The sequence below is a fragment of the Candoia aspera genome, chromosome 8 (assembly GCF_035149785.1).
Source record: "Candoia aspera isolate rCanAsp1 chromosome 8, rCanAsp1.hap2, whole genome shotgun sequence".
Taxonomy (NCBI): domain Eukaryota; kingdom Metazoa; phylum Chordata; class Lepidosauria; order Squamata; family Boidae; genus Candoia; species Candoia aspera.
In genome coordinates this window covers 20283900-20303769 of record NC_086160.1, presented here as the reverse complement: position 1 = coordinate 20303769, position 19870 = coordinate 20283900, and the positions used below count along the sequence as shown (strand labels likewise).

At 37.3% G+C, this 19870-nt stretch overlaps 1 protein-coding gene across 4 annotated transcripts in view; it reads right to left on the bottom strand.

Annotated features, from left to right (window-relative positions):
• The window catches only part of SLC7A2 (solute carrier family 7 member 2), a 47614-nt gene that overhangs the window by 9914 nt on the left and 17830 nt on the right, over positions 1–19870 (bottom strand). For 3 of the 4 annotated variants that reach the window (XM_063310644.1, XM_063310648.1, XM_063310647.1), the window contains exons 2-6: positions 9204–9594; positions 7109–7264; positions 5900–6065; positions 4101–4237; positions 2756–2978 (exon numbers count right to left, since the gene is read on the bottom strand). In XM_063310644.1, coding sequence (XP_063166714.1) covers positions 2756–2978; positions 4101–4237; positions 5900–6065; positions 7109–7264; positions 9204–9579 — 1058 coding nt within the window. In that variant the 5' untranslated portion in view covers positions 9580–9594. Of the gene's footprint in view, positions 1–2755; positions 2979–4100; positions 4238–5899; positions 6066–7108; positions 7265–9203; positions 9595–12395; positions 12485–19870 lie in introns of those variants that run through there. The other variant, XM_063310645.1, reaches the window with a different exon arrangement.

Below are 19870 nucleotides of genomic sequence, written 5' to 3'. Positions count from 1 at the left end.
GGTCTATGAATAACATTTGTTTCAAAATCAAAACGCATCTGACAGCGTCAATGACCAAACCCAAATTATTTTTTCCTTTGTTTAGCCAAAGTAAGTGTATTATGGCCATATCAACCACTTGTGATGACTGATCAAAAATCTTTCAGAAGAAAAAAATGAGATTAGCCTAATTAATTATTGTAAAGATGCTGTATGATACATGAGATATTTCCTACAAGTATGTTTATTAATTGGGAAGACATATCTTGATTTAACTCTGTGAAGTTGAATAGTATCTGTAACATTTAGTCATTATGACTGGTTCCACAACCATAATGTTTGCAATAAAATATTCACAACTACAGTAAAACCTCAATTTTATGAATCCTATTCAGCAGATCTTTGGGTGCAATAGACAAAATATGAATTTACACGGTTTCATCAAACAATAGATCCATCCAGCGTTTGCTGAATCAGTTTACTGTAGATAATTTACATTATACTGATCTGGCTTTAACCAACTTTCAGCTTCAATGGACACACCTTCCCAATTTTTCCTTAAAATGAAGACTTTATTTTAATAACTAAAGTAGCTTGTGTCTTCACTGTAGTTTTTCCAAAATAGTGTACCAATAGGATATATCTTGGAATAATGTAATTAAGCATCACCACATCTTGAACAATTGCATCAGGCAGGAGAATTAAAAACAGGCAACAAGTATCCTGCAGTCATTAAATCCTTACCAACAAATATCAATAACAAATGATATGTTAAATAATTTGAAATGACATGCCATTCTTTTTAAATAGAATGGTCTACTATACAACCTTCAATGAAGACTAATCCTACCAACAGCAAACTTTATGCATTTTCATTTTATGTTTCTTATATTTCTCTTCAATGCTGGTTATATGATAGCGGAGCATAATTAATGGAAGAAAAGAATTATGCTTCTTATTCTTTGACTATACAAATATCTGTATTATTTTAAAAGATATTAATAGTCTGCATTCTATATACCACATAATGGAACAAAACAGCAAAACTATTATGGTTTGTGAAGTACTTTTTAAATAACAAAAACAATTCTTAAATAGCTAAGGAAACTTTTTGCCCTAATGCATACATAACATTTCTGGGGTTTTTTTTAGCCATGATTAAGACTGACATTATGATATGGCATGCCTCCATTTTCTCATTTCCAACCTTTCCAAGGAATATACTATGGAATTCCATAATATATGTGCCAACATTAATCAGACTGTCTTTTAACCAGGATTTACAAGATCACTCAATTAAAATATGGTTACAAGGACAATCTCAATTAACATTAAGAAATAAATGAATGAAATCCAGTGGTTAGAACAATCTAAACAAAGGAAATGGAGACAATAACATTACCGTAAATTCTAATCTTCGAATAACTGCATGGTTCATATATTAGGAATATCATGACTACATTAGAATGGGTGACTTGATTAATGTTAGCATGCTGAAGAGACTTCTTATTGAGAGCATATGCCAATTTAAAATATATTGGCTAACAGCCTCAGCATTATTAGCAAACAGGCATATGAAAGCGTTAGGAAGCTAGTGCAATGCTGCTAATTTTAAACAAAATGTTGCATCTGTGAATTTGTAGATATGAGTATTTAGACTAGTGCTGTAGTGAACTTTTTTCCTACATTTTTTTCCAGCAATCTTCAATGTTAGGGAAAATAATTCTTTTTAAAAAAAGTTTCAAAGAAGATTAAAAATGTGGTGAATCTATGGTGGTGAGTACAGATGTTATTGCATCTATCCAAATTAAAAAGTAGCCTTGTATATTTCCTGTATTTCACTGTTCAAGTGTCTCTTTATGATCTACAGCCTTTCAGATTTCCCACCTTTCAATTACATCTGAAAAACAATGGTGTTCTTGTTTTGTTTTGCCAGAGTAAGCAGTAGCAGCCAGGGAGGCTACAGAAGTATGGAAAGATCTACCATAGGAAAAAATGTACAATACTTCCATAAAGTTCAAAAACATGATCAGAAAAATTCCAAAGCACACTAAATTAGTATGCGTGGCAGTAATGAGTAAATGAGATAGAAAACTGGATGTGTCTTTCACAGGGGGAAATAAACGTTCAGAAACAAATTTAGATTTCTGTGTGGTATCAACTGAAACAACATTTACTTTAAACTGAAACAGGAAGGCTGGTTTCAATCATTGGTAGAATCTTTGGGTTGCTCTGAACCTTGTGTTTTTGACAGGAAAACTCTATCAGCAGGCAATGCAACCAGAATGTGCAGTTTTTTGAGGTCCAGATTTGTTGCAGCTATTGCAAGCATACACTTAAAAGCAAATATTTTAGGAATTTCAATTGAATAATTCTGAAAAGAATTGGACTTTCTCATTTTGCTGTACTTTTTAGCAGATCTTTTCAATCAATGTCTTTTTTTAAAAAAAAAAGGGGGGCTGAGCAAAGACCTGAAGTGTATTGATACTACCTACCATGCATATTTTATATTATTCCAGTATATGTTTTAGACTGTATTCATCAGATTGTGACTGTCTGGCTGAATAATTAAATAGTGCACTCATTAACTTCATACTAAGTAGTACAGAGATTAAAAAGTTATTGTCAAGCTACACAGCAGGATTTGAGGTACAACATATTATACTATTTATAACAACTCTGTTTTATACATGTAATGAATCAACGATTTAAGCAGCCTTATTTCCTCACTCAGATTATCAAATTACTGACAACTGCTTAATTTTCCTTATTTTACCTTGTTGATAAAGCACACAGAGATCCCACTGCTACAAGGTATTTTGCTGGACCCCAGCCAACATACTCAAATGCTACAGGGAGAGGACTTTTCTCATCAATTAAGTAGTATGGCATCATAAGTGTTAAAGCAGCTGAAACTCCAAAATAGGCCAGAAAACAGACAAGTAGAGATGCTACAATTCCAACTGGTATGGCCCTCTGGGGATTCCTGACTTCTTCCCCTGTGGAGAGAAAAAAAATTCAACTACAGTAAGTATGACATGTGGAAGATGTTGGGATTTAGTATCCAGATGAAAAAAGGAAGAAACATCTAGAAGATGTACTCAGGACAACAATTATCCAAATCAATTGGAAAACTTATTTCTAGTTGCAATGTGTAAAAACCATTCTTGACTAAGAACAGCAGGGAAGTGTGCTCGTGTATTTGATTTAGAGCACATACCTCATGTGTATTTATTCAGAAGACCCTATGTGGTCATGTCTACTTTCAAACTCACTGGCTGACTTTGGGCCAGTCACAGCACAATCTACCACACAGGCTGTTGTGGAGATAAAATGGAGAACTGCTTATGAGCTGCCTTCTAGAAAAAAGGAAAAGGTGAGATCTAAGTCTGACAAATAAATAAATGTGTTGCATTCATTGCAGCTTGGATACTAATAGCATTGGGAAAGTGCATAAAGAACCTTCATTGGGAAAGTGCATAAAGAACCTTTATGGGGAAAAAAAGAACTGCACAGAATGACAAACTTCTCTCAATAGCAAGTTGTGTTGCTGTTCTTGCTGTACTAGCAGTTAAGACTGAGGCATTTCAATGGCCTCTCTGGGTGAAATCTACTGCTGTCTTCCAAGAGATTATATTGGGTGCAGATTTACCTGCCCAACCTTCTTCCCTTGTCTGGATTTAAAAAAAGGCAGCTAATACTGTAATTATCACTGCTGTTGTGAAGACATGGAGTTTCCATCCTTGCTCCTTCCAAAGGGTAATTATTGGTGGAGTGAAGTAATACATAGTATTTTTTTTCCCCAAGGAAGTTTCACATACTGGGAATGCAGTGGGTCCTACATCTGTGTAAATATAGGATTCTCCCTTAAAGCAGAACAGATCTGTACATTCATCCAACACTGTCCTGGGAGCAACCAACAACAGTTCAGACAGATCTCAATCTTAGTGTTAATGTTCCTTGACCTTGAGATATTATAAAGTAATGAGCATATCATGCATGCATTCATAATCAAGACATGAGGAAATATGCAACTATTAAGAGTTCAGAAGATACACATAATAGGTCAAGTACATATAAGTAACGATGTCCATTAAAGCATCAAAATTTTAAAAGCTTACCAGTAGTTGCAATGCAATCAAATCCTATGAAAGCATAAAAGCAGGTCGCAGCACCAGCTAGCGTTCCGGTAAAGCCATATGGCATAAAGCCACCAATTCCAAACATACTTGTCACATTCTCAGAGGATGACAGATTTCTAAATATACAATTAACAATTTAGAAGAACTTTAGATATTAGTCACTTATTGTAGCTATCAACCAATCCTAGAATGTTATTCTCTTTTCATAGTCATGGCACTTCATATCTTGGTCGTGTTAGTCTAGCAATATCACCAGGACCATAGTTTCCTGCCTTCTTCGTGGATCTTCACTACAGAAGGCAATATGACTGACAAAGTCTCCTGATAGAGATGAACCTTTTCTTCCCTATTTCTCCTGGAGTGTCACTGCTCTCCAAATGAATCAATTTTTTCCTATAATCCTGCAAATTCTCATATTCATACCTAGATGAAGAGGGCCTACGTATTATGAAAGGGAATGGCAGATCTGCAGCAGATTTTCCGTAACAGCTGTGATTTTTTTTTAAGACTTATCAGATGAAAAACAGAGTCACGTTACAAATCTCAAAGTGTATTATAATTCACAGACTTCTTCCCAGTTTAATGAGATGATAAGATGACAGAAGAAATTGAGACTAGTGTGGCTTGTATCTTCCCTGCGTTGAGGGGGAAGATCTGAAATGATTGGTCGAACCCAGGCCCATCTTCTGCCTGGTCAGGAACCCTAGGTATTTCCCATGTCCAGGCAAATATGGTTGCAACTTTTGTCTAACCAGTTCAGTCTTATTTTTCCAAATAATCTCATACATTTTGCATGTACAATACAAAAACACGTATACACAAAAACACAAAGACTATGCAAAATAGCATTTGCCTCTTAACCCATCCCCACACCTTATGCTACTTGAAGAAGCAATCAACCAAACTTCAGTTTCATTTGGGTAAATTCCTGAATTTAACATCTAATAATAAATTATATATTATATAAATTCCTTAATTTATTCTTAAATTGAAACCAGGAATTTAACATAACTTTAATTATTTAATTAGGCCTGCAAAACAACCCAGGATTTATTAACTAGTTGAAAATCTCCCTTGGGTCAAGCATGACTCCAGTGGCTTCACAGACACGTCCATGTGGTTTTCTTGGCAACAGCATTGAAATGGTTTGCCACTGCCTTCTTCTGAGACTTTAAATTTTCCAACCCAGCCCTCAGCCCTGGGATTGCCTTGTAGTTTCCCACCCAAAACTCAACCTGCTTAGTTTTTCAAGGTCAGGTAGGTGCCACCACCTACTGTAGTTTGATAGGAACTATGTCTTTTATGTTATGATTCCCAATTTGTATATAAAAAGCTGAAAATCTACAGAAAGGAATGACATCTCTAGATTATTATGAGATAAAGAGAGAGCCAGACAAGTGAGCATTTTGCTTAGGCTTCCTTCAACATCACATGAGGAACTAAACCACTGCCTTCGAAAGAAAGTCTGGTCATACTACATTCCAAAGAAGAAATAATGTTACTGGATTGGGTCACAACCAATTCCTTCACCCATAACTCCTAATTTATCTGCAATCCCTGCATCTTCCATCACCAGACATCAAATATGAGAGATAGCATTTTGATAGTCTCCCCCAGTCTTCAGTGTACCGTCCATATCAGGTGGGAAGCTACATGAACCAAATCTGGGCTGTGGACAGAGATTCCTAGTCCTTAGTTCAGCGTGATCTGTAAATGCTCTCAGAACAGAAAAGATGAGAGAAAGAAAGGGAACACAGAACAAGAAAACCCGTTATTACTTAATTTCTGCAGTGTAGTTTATCAGAAATTCTTCAGTTTTCTTCCAGTTATTAATGTTGCCTTTCACAAAGCCAGAAATCATAACAAAGAGCAGGACCAAGATGTTAACAGCAGTGAAGACTTTATTCACCCATGCAGATTCTTTTACTCCAAATGATAAAAGTCCTATAAAACAGATGATGTTTTAATCATAAACAAGATCTCTTAATGTTCCTAATATAATTACCATTAATTAACAATTTGTGTGTCTAATGTTTATTAACACACTAAGTGGACACAAAAATATACTTGTCCATGCGTACAATAACCTATCTGTCTATATGCACAATGCAAGCCTCCACTGGTTGTACATGCATAATGTCTGCTTCCTGTAATACTGCCACTTAACCTGAGCAAGAAAGACTGTGGAAAACATATTTATGCAGACTGCTAATATCATCAGATGCAGATACTGCACTATCCATACTGTAGTCAGCACTGGGTTTTGAGTTGCTATGAATACAGGTAGGCCTCATTTAGCGACTGCTCTATTTAGTGACCAATGACAGTTATGATGGTGATGAAAAAGTAACTTTATGACCAATCCTCAAATTTACAACCTTTGCAGGCCTGTAAAGTAAAGGAAAGCTGAAATAAGATCATAAGCACAGTTGTTGTTTTACTTAGCAACCACTTCACTTAATAACCAAGTTGCTGGTCCCAATTGTGGTTGCTAAACAAGGACAACCTGTATATAGTTGTTACTGTGGTGAATATACGGAGAAACCCGAAATACAATCATTGAAAAATAAACAAACAGCCTAAAACAGCCCTTTACCTAAAACTGCGATTACTTAACTTGTAATGCAGTAGAATAATCCAGGTGTAAATGGATACATTTGAAATAAAGACTGATTCACAGATTTGCAGCATGAGATTAGAATTTTGATTGCAATTACATAAATCAGACCATATTCTTGTACATGCCATATATAGCACTTGCAAAACAATATGAAATAAGCTAAAGCATGTATGATGTGCCAAAGCAGTATTTAAAATTTTAAAGATTTATCTACTAAAGAAGATTTGGGGGACCACAGAATATGATTCCTAACACACTGTGTAAGCCCACCCAAAAAGACAGCCGCCCAAACGAAAAATACAAATGTTATAGCTTTGTATGAATCTAGCCACAGCATCCCATCTTGTTAAACACATTTTTACTATACCTGCTAGGAGCAATATTAGACAGACTGCAAAAAAATCTGGATATTCTGCTAGACCAGAATAATTCATTCTGAAATAGGTTCTGAAAAAATAGCCAATTTGTTTTCCAAGAAGTTCATCAAAGGTTCCACTCCATGCTCTTGCAACACTCGAAGTACCTTAAACATAAATAACAAAAACAAAAATAACAAAAAATGTGGTATATTTGGCAGATCACAGTGGCATCACCGAAACTCTAGACAAAAAAAATCTTTCAATTTACACAGCATCATCCAGTCTTTTAAAGTTGTTATGGAATCCTATATGTTATCACGCTAATTTCAAAACACCTTTCTAATCTTATGCCTGAACCATCTTACTAAAATTATTCCAAATGAAAAGGAAGAGTAAATTGTTCATATTTCAGAGGTGCCCAACCTTTTATGTGGCAAAGACTGTGTAAATGGCCATGGGGAAAATAAAAAATTTAAAACTTAACATTCTGGAAACACGTGGACACCCTCACCATAAACCCTAGAAGAACACTGCAATTCTTTCATTGCCAAGTATTGAGAGCAAATTACACTACCAAATTTGAGTGGTGAATAGCATAGGAACTATGAAGACCACATGCAGCCTGTAGGCAGCTTACGCCATTTTATAGATACAGAAATAAAGATGCTAGGGCTGTGCAGAGCTTCAGAAGTAATTAGGAAAAGCAGCTTTGGAGTGGACAGAGGCATAAATGTAGCCCTTCCTTGCCATTTTTTTTAACGCAATCTTACTTTATTATATTCTGATGAATATCAAAACAACCTTTTCAAAGTCAAAGCATAACCGTTTGAAAGTGAAAACAAACTTTTCTGGTAAAAAAAATCAGTTCAAAGTTGAAACAGACTGCATATCTATAGTATACACACACAGGTACAACCCATTGTAAAGGAATGTAAGTTTACAGCATTGTTTCACTTCTCCAATATTTCACTCTGGGCTACATGAACAGATTTTTCCTCACATAACAAAATTTACTGACCAAATTTGGGGGCAATGGGGTTCATCCAAAGAGGATAGGTTATTTTATCAGTAGAATTAGGTAACTGTATACATACTAAAGTTTTTTTAAAAAAGGAAGGGGTGTTAACTGGAAAAGCATTTTAGCTTTGAACTTTTAAAAAAATACATAAATGTCTAATGGAACAACTGCACACTAAACTGAATGTCTCCTGAATTATACGAAAGCTCCTTGTCCAACAGACCAATGCCCATGTCAAACTGACACTTCTTTAAAAAGGAGGAGGAGAAGAACTACGAGACAGTGAAGCTGTCTGGTAGGGAAAAAATAGGGACAATAACCACAGCACCAATAATGTGTGGACCTCTTCCAAGATGTGAGTGAATGACCCCCACAAATTCCACAATAAATAGTAACTGAAGCTGGTTTGATTAAAGAATGCTTGATGAGGTACTAATCAAGGTAAGGAAAAATATAGTGTATGAAGCAGTCTACAGAGATCCACAAATTTACCGATTTGTGTCGTGTTATTTGTAAAAGCTTCCAACCTCTTCAGAATGGCATGTGATGCATGAACATTGTGCTCCTAACAGTAATTAAACAGAATAATGGTATCTTCTAAAATTTGGTACTTTTATACTTTAAATCCTACATACCCACAATTTGTTCATTCACACTAGTGCTTGAAAAATCAGATCATGTAACGAACTTACATACTATATTCAATCCTACGTACTAAGAGAGTCAAACCGTTTCAGGTATTTGGTTCCCAGAATTTCTGCAGGAATTCAAGACCTATATTTGAGTTTGAAGTATCCGCTACTCAGTTCACATATCGTTTCTGTCGCATCATCCCAATACATAGTGAGTTAAGGCCCCTCTCATATTGCTGGCTGCTGCGTTCCATCCTATCCTCACCACTGCCAACAGACAGTAAAAGGTCAAATTCATTTTAGAGCATGTCTAGAAGATCTGCTTCTCTCTCTGGCTCCTTCACCAGACAGAAACAGCAGAGGCTTAACTCAAAGCAGTAGCAGCAGCCAGGTTGCAAAGCCAGAAGGCTGTTGTTGAATTTTCCTTATAAACCTGACAACTTTCAGACATACCTATAACGTAGGACAAAATGAGATTCCAGCCAGTGATAAAAGCCCAGATTTCACCAACTGTAACATATGTGTACAGATAGGCTGAGCCAGTCTTTGGAACACGAGCGCCAAATTCTGCATAACAGAGTCCAGCCATCACAGAAGCTAGGGCAGCTATGAGGAAAGAAAGTACAATACTCGGTCCAGAATCCGCTTTTGCAACTTCTCCAGCAAGAACATAAACGCCCGCACCCAGGGTGCTTCCTACTCCTAAAGCGATAAGATCCACAGTTGATAAACAGCGGCATAACTTGGAGTCCTCAAGGCTGTCCCCAGTGACGATCTTTCTTCTCAACAGGCACTGAGCAAATGACAAGGCTGGGCCACAGGTCTTCATGTTGGATGAAAAAGCCTGAAAAATGAAAGAGATGGCTGTAACACAAGAAACCCAAAATATGATCTCCAGATTCTGTATACAACCATTTGTGTACAGCGAACACTTGGTCTAATAGACCTATGGGGGAGAAGGGTGTCTGTAAAAAACGAATGTCTGTTAAATCCAAATGGGATTTTACACACAAGTATTTTACATATTTTATTTATGTTTGACATGGTGAACAAAGTTTTAGCTATGGACAGAACCATATACTGTATGGACAGATTTTGTCTATTATGTCCAGAGTCTGCTAAACCAAGGTCCATTAAATCAAAGGTTTGCTATAGTTAAGAAAAATTACAGTTTACACAGAGTAAATAAGAAGTGGCACAAAATTAAGGGATTATTCCTACTTACAGTTTGGCTGACTACTGAAAACATACCTTAATTATGATTATGAAATTTAATTTATTGTACTTCAGAATACTAACATGTTGAAGTTAAGAAGACAACTGGTGGCCCAGCATTCGGTCTAATCTCTCATATTATGTCTTTCCTAATGCACAATCTTTTCACAAGCAGGAATCCACTGTATCTACCCAATCAAGTCTTCCCTGCAATGTATGCACCTATAGATGCTCCCCCAAAAGCAACAGTGTGGAAAATGGCTTTAAGATCTGCTTTGTTTGCAATTGGATTTGGGGGATATATCACTGGTAGTAAGGAATATATCAACAAAAACATTCTCAATTAGTATGGAAAGAAGAAACATTTATGATCCATAATGCCAAGGTCTTTCAAAATGGACCAGGTTAATGCACCACACTGTAGCCATTACCAACAGCCTGATCAGCCATATTCAATGACTATACAACAATCTGCTCCTTTTCATTATGGGGTCAACGAAAAATGTTCTCTACAGGCCAACATATTCCTGCTTCCAGGATTGTCTGCAGGATCTTGTTCCTTTCAGCAAAGTGAAGGCAGTCAAACATAAACATGTCATTCTGACACACACCCGCCTACTTTTCATCATAGTGTGATTTAGAAACCATGTATCATTCCTGTATGATTATAGAACAGGTGATTGCTTTACCTGCATAAGTTTAGTTGGGTGGGTAGGTGAGATAAAGACCGTCACAATTATAAACTGAAAAGACTGATTCTGCCACAAAAGAACTTTGTTTCTCTCTCTGTTGTAGCTTATTAAACATTCCCATTGCAGCCTTCATCATCTAAGTATGACTAAAAAAATGTTCTCACCCCTAACTATTCTATAACCTACACAGTTCTCATAAGGAGCTGTACATCATAGCAGAGAATTAGAAGGGGGCTTTGAGTCACTCTTGACTCCCGGTGATTACATGGATAAGTCCATGAAATTTTCTTGGCAACATTTTCCGAAGTGGTTTGCCACTGTCTTTTTCCTGGGGCTGAGACCGACTGACTAGCCCAAAACAGGCTTCCATGCCTAAATCAGGATTAGAACTCAGGTTTCCCTCTTTCTAATCCAGTGCTTTAACCCCTAGATTAAACCAGCTAGCTACTGTTTCCTGTTTCTCCTTAGCATGGGACTCCCAAACATAAATAAAATAAATAGTGCTGTTGCTTCCCATCTCCACGTCTCAGATACCTGCTCTCAAAATAGCTCATGTAGCAAGAATTTTCTAATATCCAAAATCAGTATTTTAAAGTGTAATCTGTGGCATCAGTTTCTCAATCAGCAGAATAGTATCTCTTAAAGGAACAGATTCTCACACTTCCAAAATCTATTCCAAAGGATTGATTCCAAAGGATCCACAACTCTGCAGTAAGGAAGGAAACATTAACTGTAAAAGACAAATTGTACAAACACTCCCATAATTCTGCATATAACTCTTTGCAGGGGAACGCAAATGTGACTATTTTATGGCTGTATGAGTCAAGGGCTGTTACTATAAAATGTGTGTGATTAGGAAACAACTCTCTCCTTCCCATAATCCATCAATATGTTATTTTTTTTAAAAAGTGTTAGGTCCGAAGCATTCTCTTCTCCCATACCTTCCAACCTTACTAATCCTATTTTTAAGTTATAGGAGAAAAGCTAGCCTGAGGTATTATTCACAAAGCTCATTTGTTAAGCTATTGTCTTTCTTAAAATATTTACAAAATTGTTTGTATTATTTTCCATTGTACCACATTTATTGATCTTACTAAGTGCTACTATAAAATATCAATTGTGTAATCCTAAAAAAAATTCCTCTACAGTTAGTTTCACAGAGGTTAGTAAAATATATTTTCAAGTAAATGTTCTTGGGACGTCGCCATCTACTAAAGTGAGCTTTAAAAAACTCCTTTACAAAATATTGAAAATAACATTAAAAAACTTCACAGAATTTTTAAATCATTCCAACAGAATCCTTAGATAAGTTTAACTGCAGCATATTTAGAAATAATTTAAACTTCCAGGACCAAAATATTAATTTTTGCTTCTGGTAAATGTTTACATTACACAAAGAGATACTAGAATACAAACATGAGAGATGTTACATTTTTAATCAACATTAATAAGAAAATGTAATTAGAAAAAACAGATTTGTTAAGACGGGCCAGCATTCCACATTCAGTGGGTGGGTAGAAGAGAATCTCCAGAAAAGCATTTTGTTTATATTTTTCGTTTTTGATGTAACTCTATGCTGAAATGCTATTTCCTATCAGCAACCCATTTTATGAATATTTCCAAGTTACCAATCCATTTATATCAAATTGAGATTTATCCAATCCATCTTATTTAGAATGGATATTATTTTGCAAACCTACTTCAATATAGATTTATTTTGAGCCCTCCCTTTACTTACCTGACAATAATATTCAAGTTTTAAGAGTTCTGTATCCCTCAGGCATAGAGCAGTAAGAAAGATGCAGGCTTCAGGAATTTTTTACTTAGATAACAGCCTTTAAAAAATTGAAAGGATAGGTTGTGAGAAGCTGCCTGCTTTCAGGGGGGTGGAGAAAAATCAGCTACAGGTGATTGGATAACACTGAGCTTACCCACCTTTTTGGCAAACAAACAAAAGAAGTTATGCTACACATTTAAGTCATTTAAGAAATCATACCGGCTTCTTTTCCCGTTTAAAAAGCAAGCTGGCATTTGTTAAATGTATGTCCACAAATGCTGGACTAATAATTATGCGTCTAATATTGATTAGCATTGTAATCAATTGAACTGGTAAATCTATAAACACTCTACAATTCAGTCCAGCTTAAGATGGTAGCTAAAACATGGTTTACATATACTCAGTTGTGCTAAACCATGAAGATAAATTTCTCATGGGGAGCAATGCAATGCTTAGACATTATCCCCTATGAGCTACCACACTAGTGTTAAGGAAAGTGTCAACACCATTAGGCTTCAAAAACTATCAAATCTAAATAATGAGGTTTGACAATTACCTTCCTTGGTTGATGGCCTCACACTGTCAGGCAAAACCCTTGTTACTTAAACAGACATCAACAGATCGTGGGTTCTTCGGTACTATTCTGCGTTCATAATCTACATTTCTAAATTAATTGTTTTTAATCAGGAGCTGTTTCTGCTTGCTGTTACCCAATATTAATTTTATATCCCTTTAAAATTTGAGAAGCTGCTCTTTTTACTATGGAGTTGGATAATTAGCATTCTTATAGTACAGGTATAAATCTAATAAATATATAAATAAATCTTCTGGCCCAGAGGCTGGATGAGGTCTTCCCATCCAGTTCGCTGAAGCTCCTATTTCACTTCTAAAATGTACAGCAAAACGGTTGTCTGCAGAGGAAAGAAGCTAATCCATTACTTCATGGCTCTATGGAGTCATCAAGAAAGAGACAATATTTTTTGCTGTGGAGGAACAGAAAATCTCTTAATAGAGGCAACTGAGATTCGTCCATTATCACCAATCGCTGATGATGTCCACAGAGACAATGCTCTGGAGAAACAATAACTTTGTGGGGCCACTCAAAAATATTTTGGGAAGAAATCTGGCCTTTCAGCCAGTAACATTTCTGCTAAATGTGAAAGTGACAGGTATGTATTCCTTTATATGTATAGAAAATATACATTACAAAGAAGTGGCTTCTTTTCTACCTACTAATCAGTTTTTAGCATCTTAAAGGTTGCTGCACTGTGTGCCATCAGATCCTGCTCTCAGTTCTGAGGAAGTGTGCCTGAATCAGAGCAAAAGACTTGGAGAAAAGCAGTAAAGTTCATTAGTGGGGAGAGAAAGTTTTTAACTTCCCATGCTAAAGGAAGACACCCCCCCTGTTGTTTTAATGGAACAGAACAATTAAGCTCTCACACATAACACAGACCTTTTAGCCAATTATACTTCTGTAAGCTGCCCAGAGTCGCCGTGTGCAAGTTGGGCGGCCTTATAATTCTGTTTAATAAATAATAAATAAATAGTTGCAGTTCCAAGACATATGGAGGGTGCTAGGTTGGGAAAAGTTGTTACAGAGTGAGATAAAGTTTCCCTTCAGTCCAGCTCAGTTCCTGAAGACTTCATGGACACACCATGTGGTTTTCTGGGCAGCAATGCTGAAGTGGTTTCCTACCACCACTTAGTCGATTTTTTTTTTCTGACTTCCCAACTGAGGCTATTCCTGGTGGTCTTCCATTCAAGTACCAACCAGGTTAACCTGGGTTAGCAATTTCCAGATCAAACAAAATCAACTAGAGGCTTACTCCAATTCTCAGTGAGACTATGCTTTTAGCACTGGCAGAAATCCTTAAGACATCATTACAAATTGCGTGAAGAACTAGGGATCCATGGATTTGAACAAGCAACTGCAATGACCACACAGGATCTGCCATCTGCATGAACATTTAAGTACAGAGAATGCACTATAAGGATGAAATAGAGGAGGGGCCTCTTCCTGTTTTCGTCCTAAGAACTGTGCAAAGGAACACAGTAGCCAACAGCCATACTGATGGAGAATATGAGAACTGAGGTCAACTCATCTGAAGATCATAAGATCAGGGAGGGTTTTATTTATTGTAGCATATACCATAAATACTCCAAGATGAGCATGACTGTTGATTTATGCCTGGACATGGACATGTAATTTGCCTGGCAATAACACCAAACTGGTTTGTCACTGTCTTCTTCCAGAATGCTTTTCCAACTTCTAACTTACAACCTGGCATTTCCTCATTGTCTCCCACCCAATACTAAACATACCCTGCTTATCCCTGATGCAGATAATCTGGCAAACTTCTTCTCTCCCCACCCCTAATTGAACTATAAGTTTCTACACAAACCTTCGTGGCCAGAATAACTTTACTTGACTGTTTTTTCCCACCTAGTGGCTTCAACAATTTCCCTTTTTAGAAAAAATAAAATAAAATCAATCACATGAGTGGGAAGGGGAAGCTTGAATGAGCAACGTATTATACAATTGCCATTTAGATATATAGATAGATAGTTTATTCGGTCAATGACCAGCAACATAAAATTAATAAGAATAAACAGCATCAAACTAAATCAAATGAATACGATTATATATAGACAACTAAAAATCAAAACAATTACAATATAATCTCTAAGTCCCTAGTAAAATGATAACATATTTATCTAAATATTAATAGATCTATTATATTAATACTATATTATTTTGTAAAATATATATCCTCAAGAAATTTTAAAAAAACATTAAAAAATAGCTAATCAAAATATTCATAAAAATAGAAAAATAAGCAGAGATCCCTACTTCTTTAACCGGTTTTGCCTTATTATCATTGCGGCAGCACAAAATTTAGCTACTGCACATGTGATGGCTGGATTTAAATCCTGAAGAAGATGGTTCTCATAAAAACTATCAGGTCTCCCAGGGAATCTTTCTATTAAGGGGAATATATATATTGATCTTATATCCCTGTAATATTTACATCGTAATAAAACATGGGAGATGTTTTCAACCTCCTCAATGCCACATATACAGATTATTTCTGCTAAGGGAGTTCTATTATACCTGCCTTGCAGGAGTGCTGATGGGAGGATATTGAGTCTAGCTCTAAAAAATGCTATTCTGATCTTAGGAAAGGTTAGGTCTTTCAGATAGCCATTTATATAGATCTAGGTAATAAGAAACCACTAGGGCTTTCATAAGGGAGAATCACACTGTAGGGTCCCAGAAACGTCATCTGAGTGCCATAAATTTGGAAGACTAAATCCCAGGTCAACAGTGCTGAGTCAGTATTGGAAAATCACTTGAATTCATTCTAACTTATGCATTCTCTGACAGGCAAATCCCACCAACCTCAGTGGGTTTACTCCCAGGTAAATGGTGTAGCATAACAGCCTTACAGAACTATTCCATACATGGTTTCCCCCCAAACAGTTCTGAAGTTTACCAAAGCAAATGATCTATTAACTAGGTATTTACTTTTAAGCGATACAAAGTAAACAATCTTTCAAGTGGACAAAGTTGTTAAATGACTGCATGTCACAAGGCAACCTCACCACTGCACACACACACTATCAAAATGTTCCACTGCAGTCATGTTTATCTTGGGAGTAGCAAAATAGCATCTGTTGTTTTCACCACTCCATTAAGATTAAATCCTTGGATAATTATGCTCACATTTTTATCCCAGCATGCTTTCAATCCAGCATTTCATTCCAGCATGCTTTCCATTCAATACAGACTCCTTTATATTATGTTAGATGTCTTCTATTTTAATACATTTACTGGTCTGGGTTACCTTGAGTAGTTTCTGCAGGAAGATATATACTGTATGCATTAAATAAATACCAAAGATAGTTTAAACAAAACTGCTGTCATTTCAGACTTTAATTGAAGATAGCTGCTTAATGAGTATAATCTTACAGGGCAATCCTGGATATTTTCTTTGAACACAAAGAAATAGAACACAAATTCTTTGGTTTTAATTAAATAGGTGTACAAAAATTCACTGTTAAGCTGAAATCCTGACTCTGTTCATTTCTATTTATTTATAGGTCTCCCCATCTTCACCAAGTAACTCTGGGCAGCTAACAAAACATGTGCATAAAATAACATAATATAGGAGCCATAAGGCAATACCTAATTCAAAATAACTGAGACTCCTCATGAGGCTGTCTCACAGCACTGAACAAACATACATACCTGGCTTCACTAACATCCTGGCCCCAGAGCCTGAAGGAAAAGCCAGGTCCTCAAGGCATTCTACTGTAGGTGGCCAACAGAGTTAGGACTATCCAGATCTCAAGGCTGTTCCAAAGGGAAGGTGCTATGACAGAGAAGGCACGCTCTTGGATGCCCCCCATTAGATGACATTGTTTCAGAGAAGTGATCCAGAACATGCTTACCCTGCCAGATCTGATGGGACAGGCAGAAACCACTGGAGACTGGCAGTCCTACAATTACCTAACCTTGTGCCATGTACCGCTTTAAAGATAACAACCAGACCTTGAACAGAATCCAGAAACCTACTGGGAGTCAGTGCAGCTCATGCACTGTGGTTGTTAATACGTTTTCTACTACAGATTAAGGTTACTATGGTAACTAATCATTTTGGCCGGGTGAAGAGGTTGAATTTTTGGATGTTAATTTTTGCACCTGGGGAGAAGAACTTGCCTGGACTTGTTTTAGTTTCAGTTTCCCTTCTGTGTAGGCTTGCAGAGAATATGAAGCTGAGAGAAATCTCTCCTCTCAGCAAACAGCCTTTAAATATGTTTGTTTTCTGTAAATAAAATTATTTTTATAGAAATGCCTGGTGTGTGACTTTTCTGATCTCTCCTGGGCCAAATGCTTTCTAGCACTCTGCCAACAGGTTATGGGCCCAGTAAGCAGCCCAGTAAACCCAGTAAGCACAGTAAAACCCAGAGAGAATAGAGAGATCAGCTCCACACCTCATGCACAATTTAAAGGCAGGTAGCAAAGACCTGTGAAGATTTTCTTTGGAGCCACCTGGAGATTTTCCAGCAACTGCCGGTCTACAGGACAAAGAAGACAGCTGAGGTGACTTGCAAAAGAAGGAAGAAGCCATGGCTACCTCCCAGCCCTCAGCGATGCCTCTGGAGCACCTATCAGTGACCAACTATTTGAATTGGGCCCTGAAGATGGAGATGTATCTTCGCAGAGAGAATCTTTGGCTGCCAATTGGTGAGCAAACCCCCCAAAATCCCAGTGCTGAATGGCTTAGACAGGATGAGCGGGCTAGAGCCACCATTATTCTGGGAGTTGAGGACAATCAGCTAGTCCACATGCGAGATATGCAGTCTGCAAAGCAACTTTGGGACGCTTTGAGAGACTTGTATGTAAAGGCAACAGCAGGGAGTAAAGTTACCCTGACAAAAAAGCTGTACAAAGCCTACCTTGCAGAAGGAGATAGCCTTCCTGAACACCTGCATTATATTCAGCAGCTGTTTGTTGAGTTGCAGGAGAGAGGAATGGAATTTACACCTCTCACAAAATCCTATATCCTCCTGTCCTCACTGAATGAAACGTGGGACACACTGATTTGTACCCTGGAGGCTATGCCTGAAGCAGACCTTAACCAATCGTATGTTACACAGCGCTTACTCGCTGAATGGGAGAAGAGAGAGGAAAGATCTCCCCCCCCCCCCATCTCTTCTGGAAAGCTGCAGTACCAGAAAACAAGGGAAAAGAAGGGAAAGGAAGCTGAGGCCACAGCACTAGCCAGCCAGCGATGCTTCACTTGTGGTTCAGCTGGACATTTAAGAAAGACTGTGCCTTGAGACCCAAGACTAGAAAGACAGAGAAGAACACAAGGACAACACAGAAGAAGGCTCTTCAGACAACCCAAATTGCACAGGTTGCTGAAAAGGGTAATTCTGATGCATGGGTGTTAGATTCTGGGGCCAATTGTCATTTATGTAATTGTAAAAGCTCTTTTGTGTCACTGTCTAAAACTGAAAGACAAAGTGTATCTTTGGCTGATGGGTCTGTGACCAAAATTATGGGACAAGGTGACTTGTATTTATCCTGCCTGGGAGAAACTGTAAAAGGTGTGTTGTATGTGCCAAATTTACAATCAAACCTTTTATCTGTGGCACAATTGGCTGCAACAGGGTATGTCATAACAGTTAAGAAAAATGGTCGTGAGATACGTAAAAATGGAAAATTGTGTGCTACTGGTATATTAAAGACTCCTTGTACATTGTGCAAAATGCAACGAAGCCAAGCTGCAAGGCTGCAGTTGGCAACACTCCATATCATGACCAATGTGTACACCTGATGCATAGGAGATTTGGTCATGCTTCAAGTATATAGCACAAATGCCACAGCTGTGTGCTGACCTAAAGATAAAACCCTGTGACAAATACTTAAGACTGTGTAGTTTGCAAAGAATGCAAAACACTAAAAGCTCCTGTGAGTAAGCACAGTGACAGAGTTACAACTAGACCTTTGGAAATTGTACACTCTGACATTATTGGTCCTTTTGCTCCAAGTCTTGGACAAGCAAGGTATGCAATGACCATCATTGATGATTTCTCAAGATACACATTTATCTACATCTTAAAACATAAAGATGAGGCATTTGAGAAATTTAAAAGTTTTGTGACATGGGCAAATGGAAAATTCCCTAGGCCTGTATCTGCACTCTAATGTGATAGGGGAGGAGAGTACCTTTCTCACAAATTCAAAAGGTTCCTAGCAAAAAAAGGGATAGAACAAATTCTTTCTAACCCTTACACCCCTCAGCAAAATGGTGTTGCTGAAAAAGGGCAGAACCTTGCAAAATGCGATGGAATGCATGCTTAAAGATTCACATTTATCTTTTAAGTATTGGGGAGAGGCAATATCTACTGCCTGTTATGTACAAAACAGATTGTATAACTCTGTGATTCAGGACACTCTATTCCATTTGTTTTATGGTGTGAAACCAAAGGTAAACCATCTGAGAGTGTTTGGTAGCGCTGCTTGGGTTCATATTCCAAAACAGCAGAGAAGGAAAGGAGGCCCCACAACAAAGAAAGCCATCTTTGTTGGCTATGAACAAAGCCAAAGGAGCTACAGGTTCATAGTGGGAGAGAAATTAATAATTAGCAAAAGCGCTTCTTTTGCTGAACAAAACTGGGGGAGATTAAATTCTAGCTCTCCAGTTGAACTGACCACCACAAGAGAACAGCAAGGACTTGCTGATAGTGATCTTTTGCCTGATGAGGACATTAAACCAGAAAAGCAAGCTGAAGATCTGTCTGATGAGACAGATGCTTCTCAGGGAAGTGATAGGAGTCAAAATTTAAGCCCTGTATTACCTCGCAGATCTCAGAGAAGTAATAAAGGCGTTCCTCTATCACGTTTTCAGGCTGAAACAGTAAAGGCT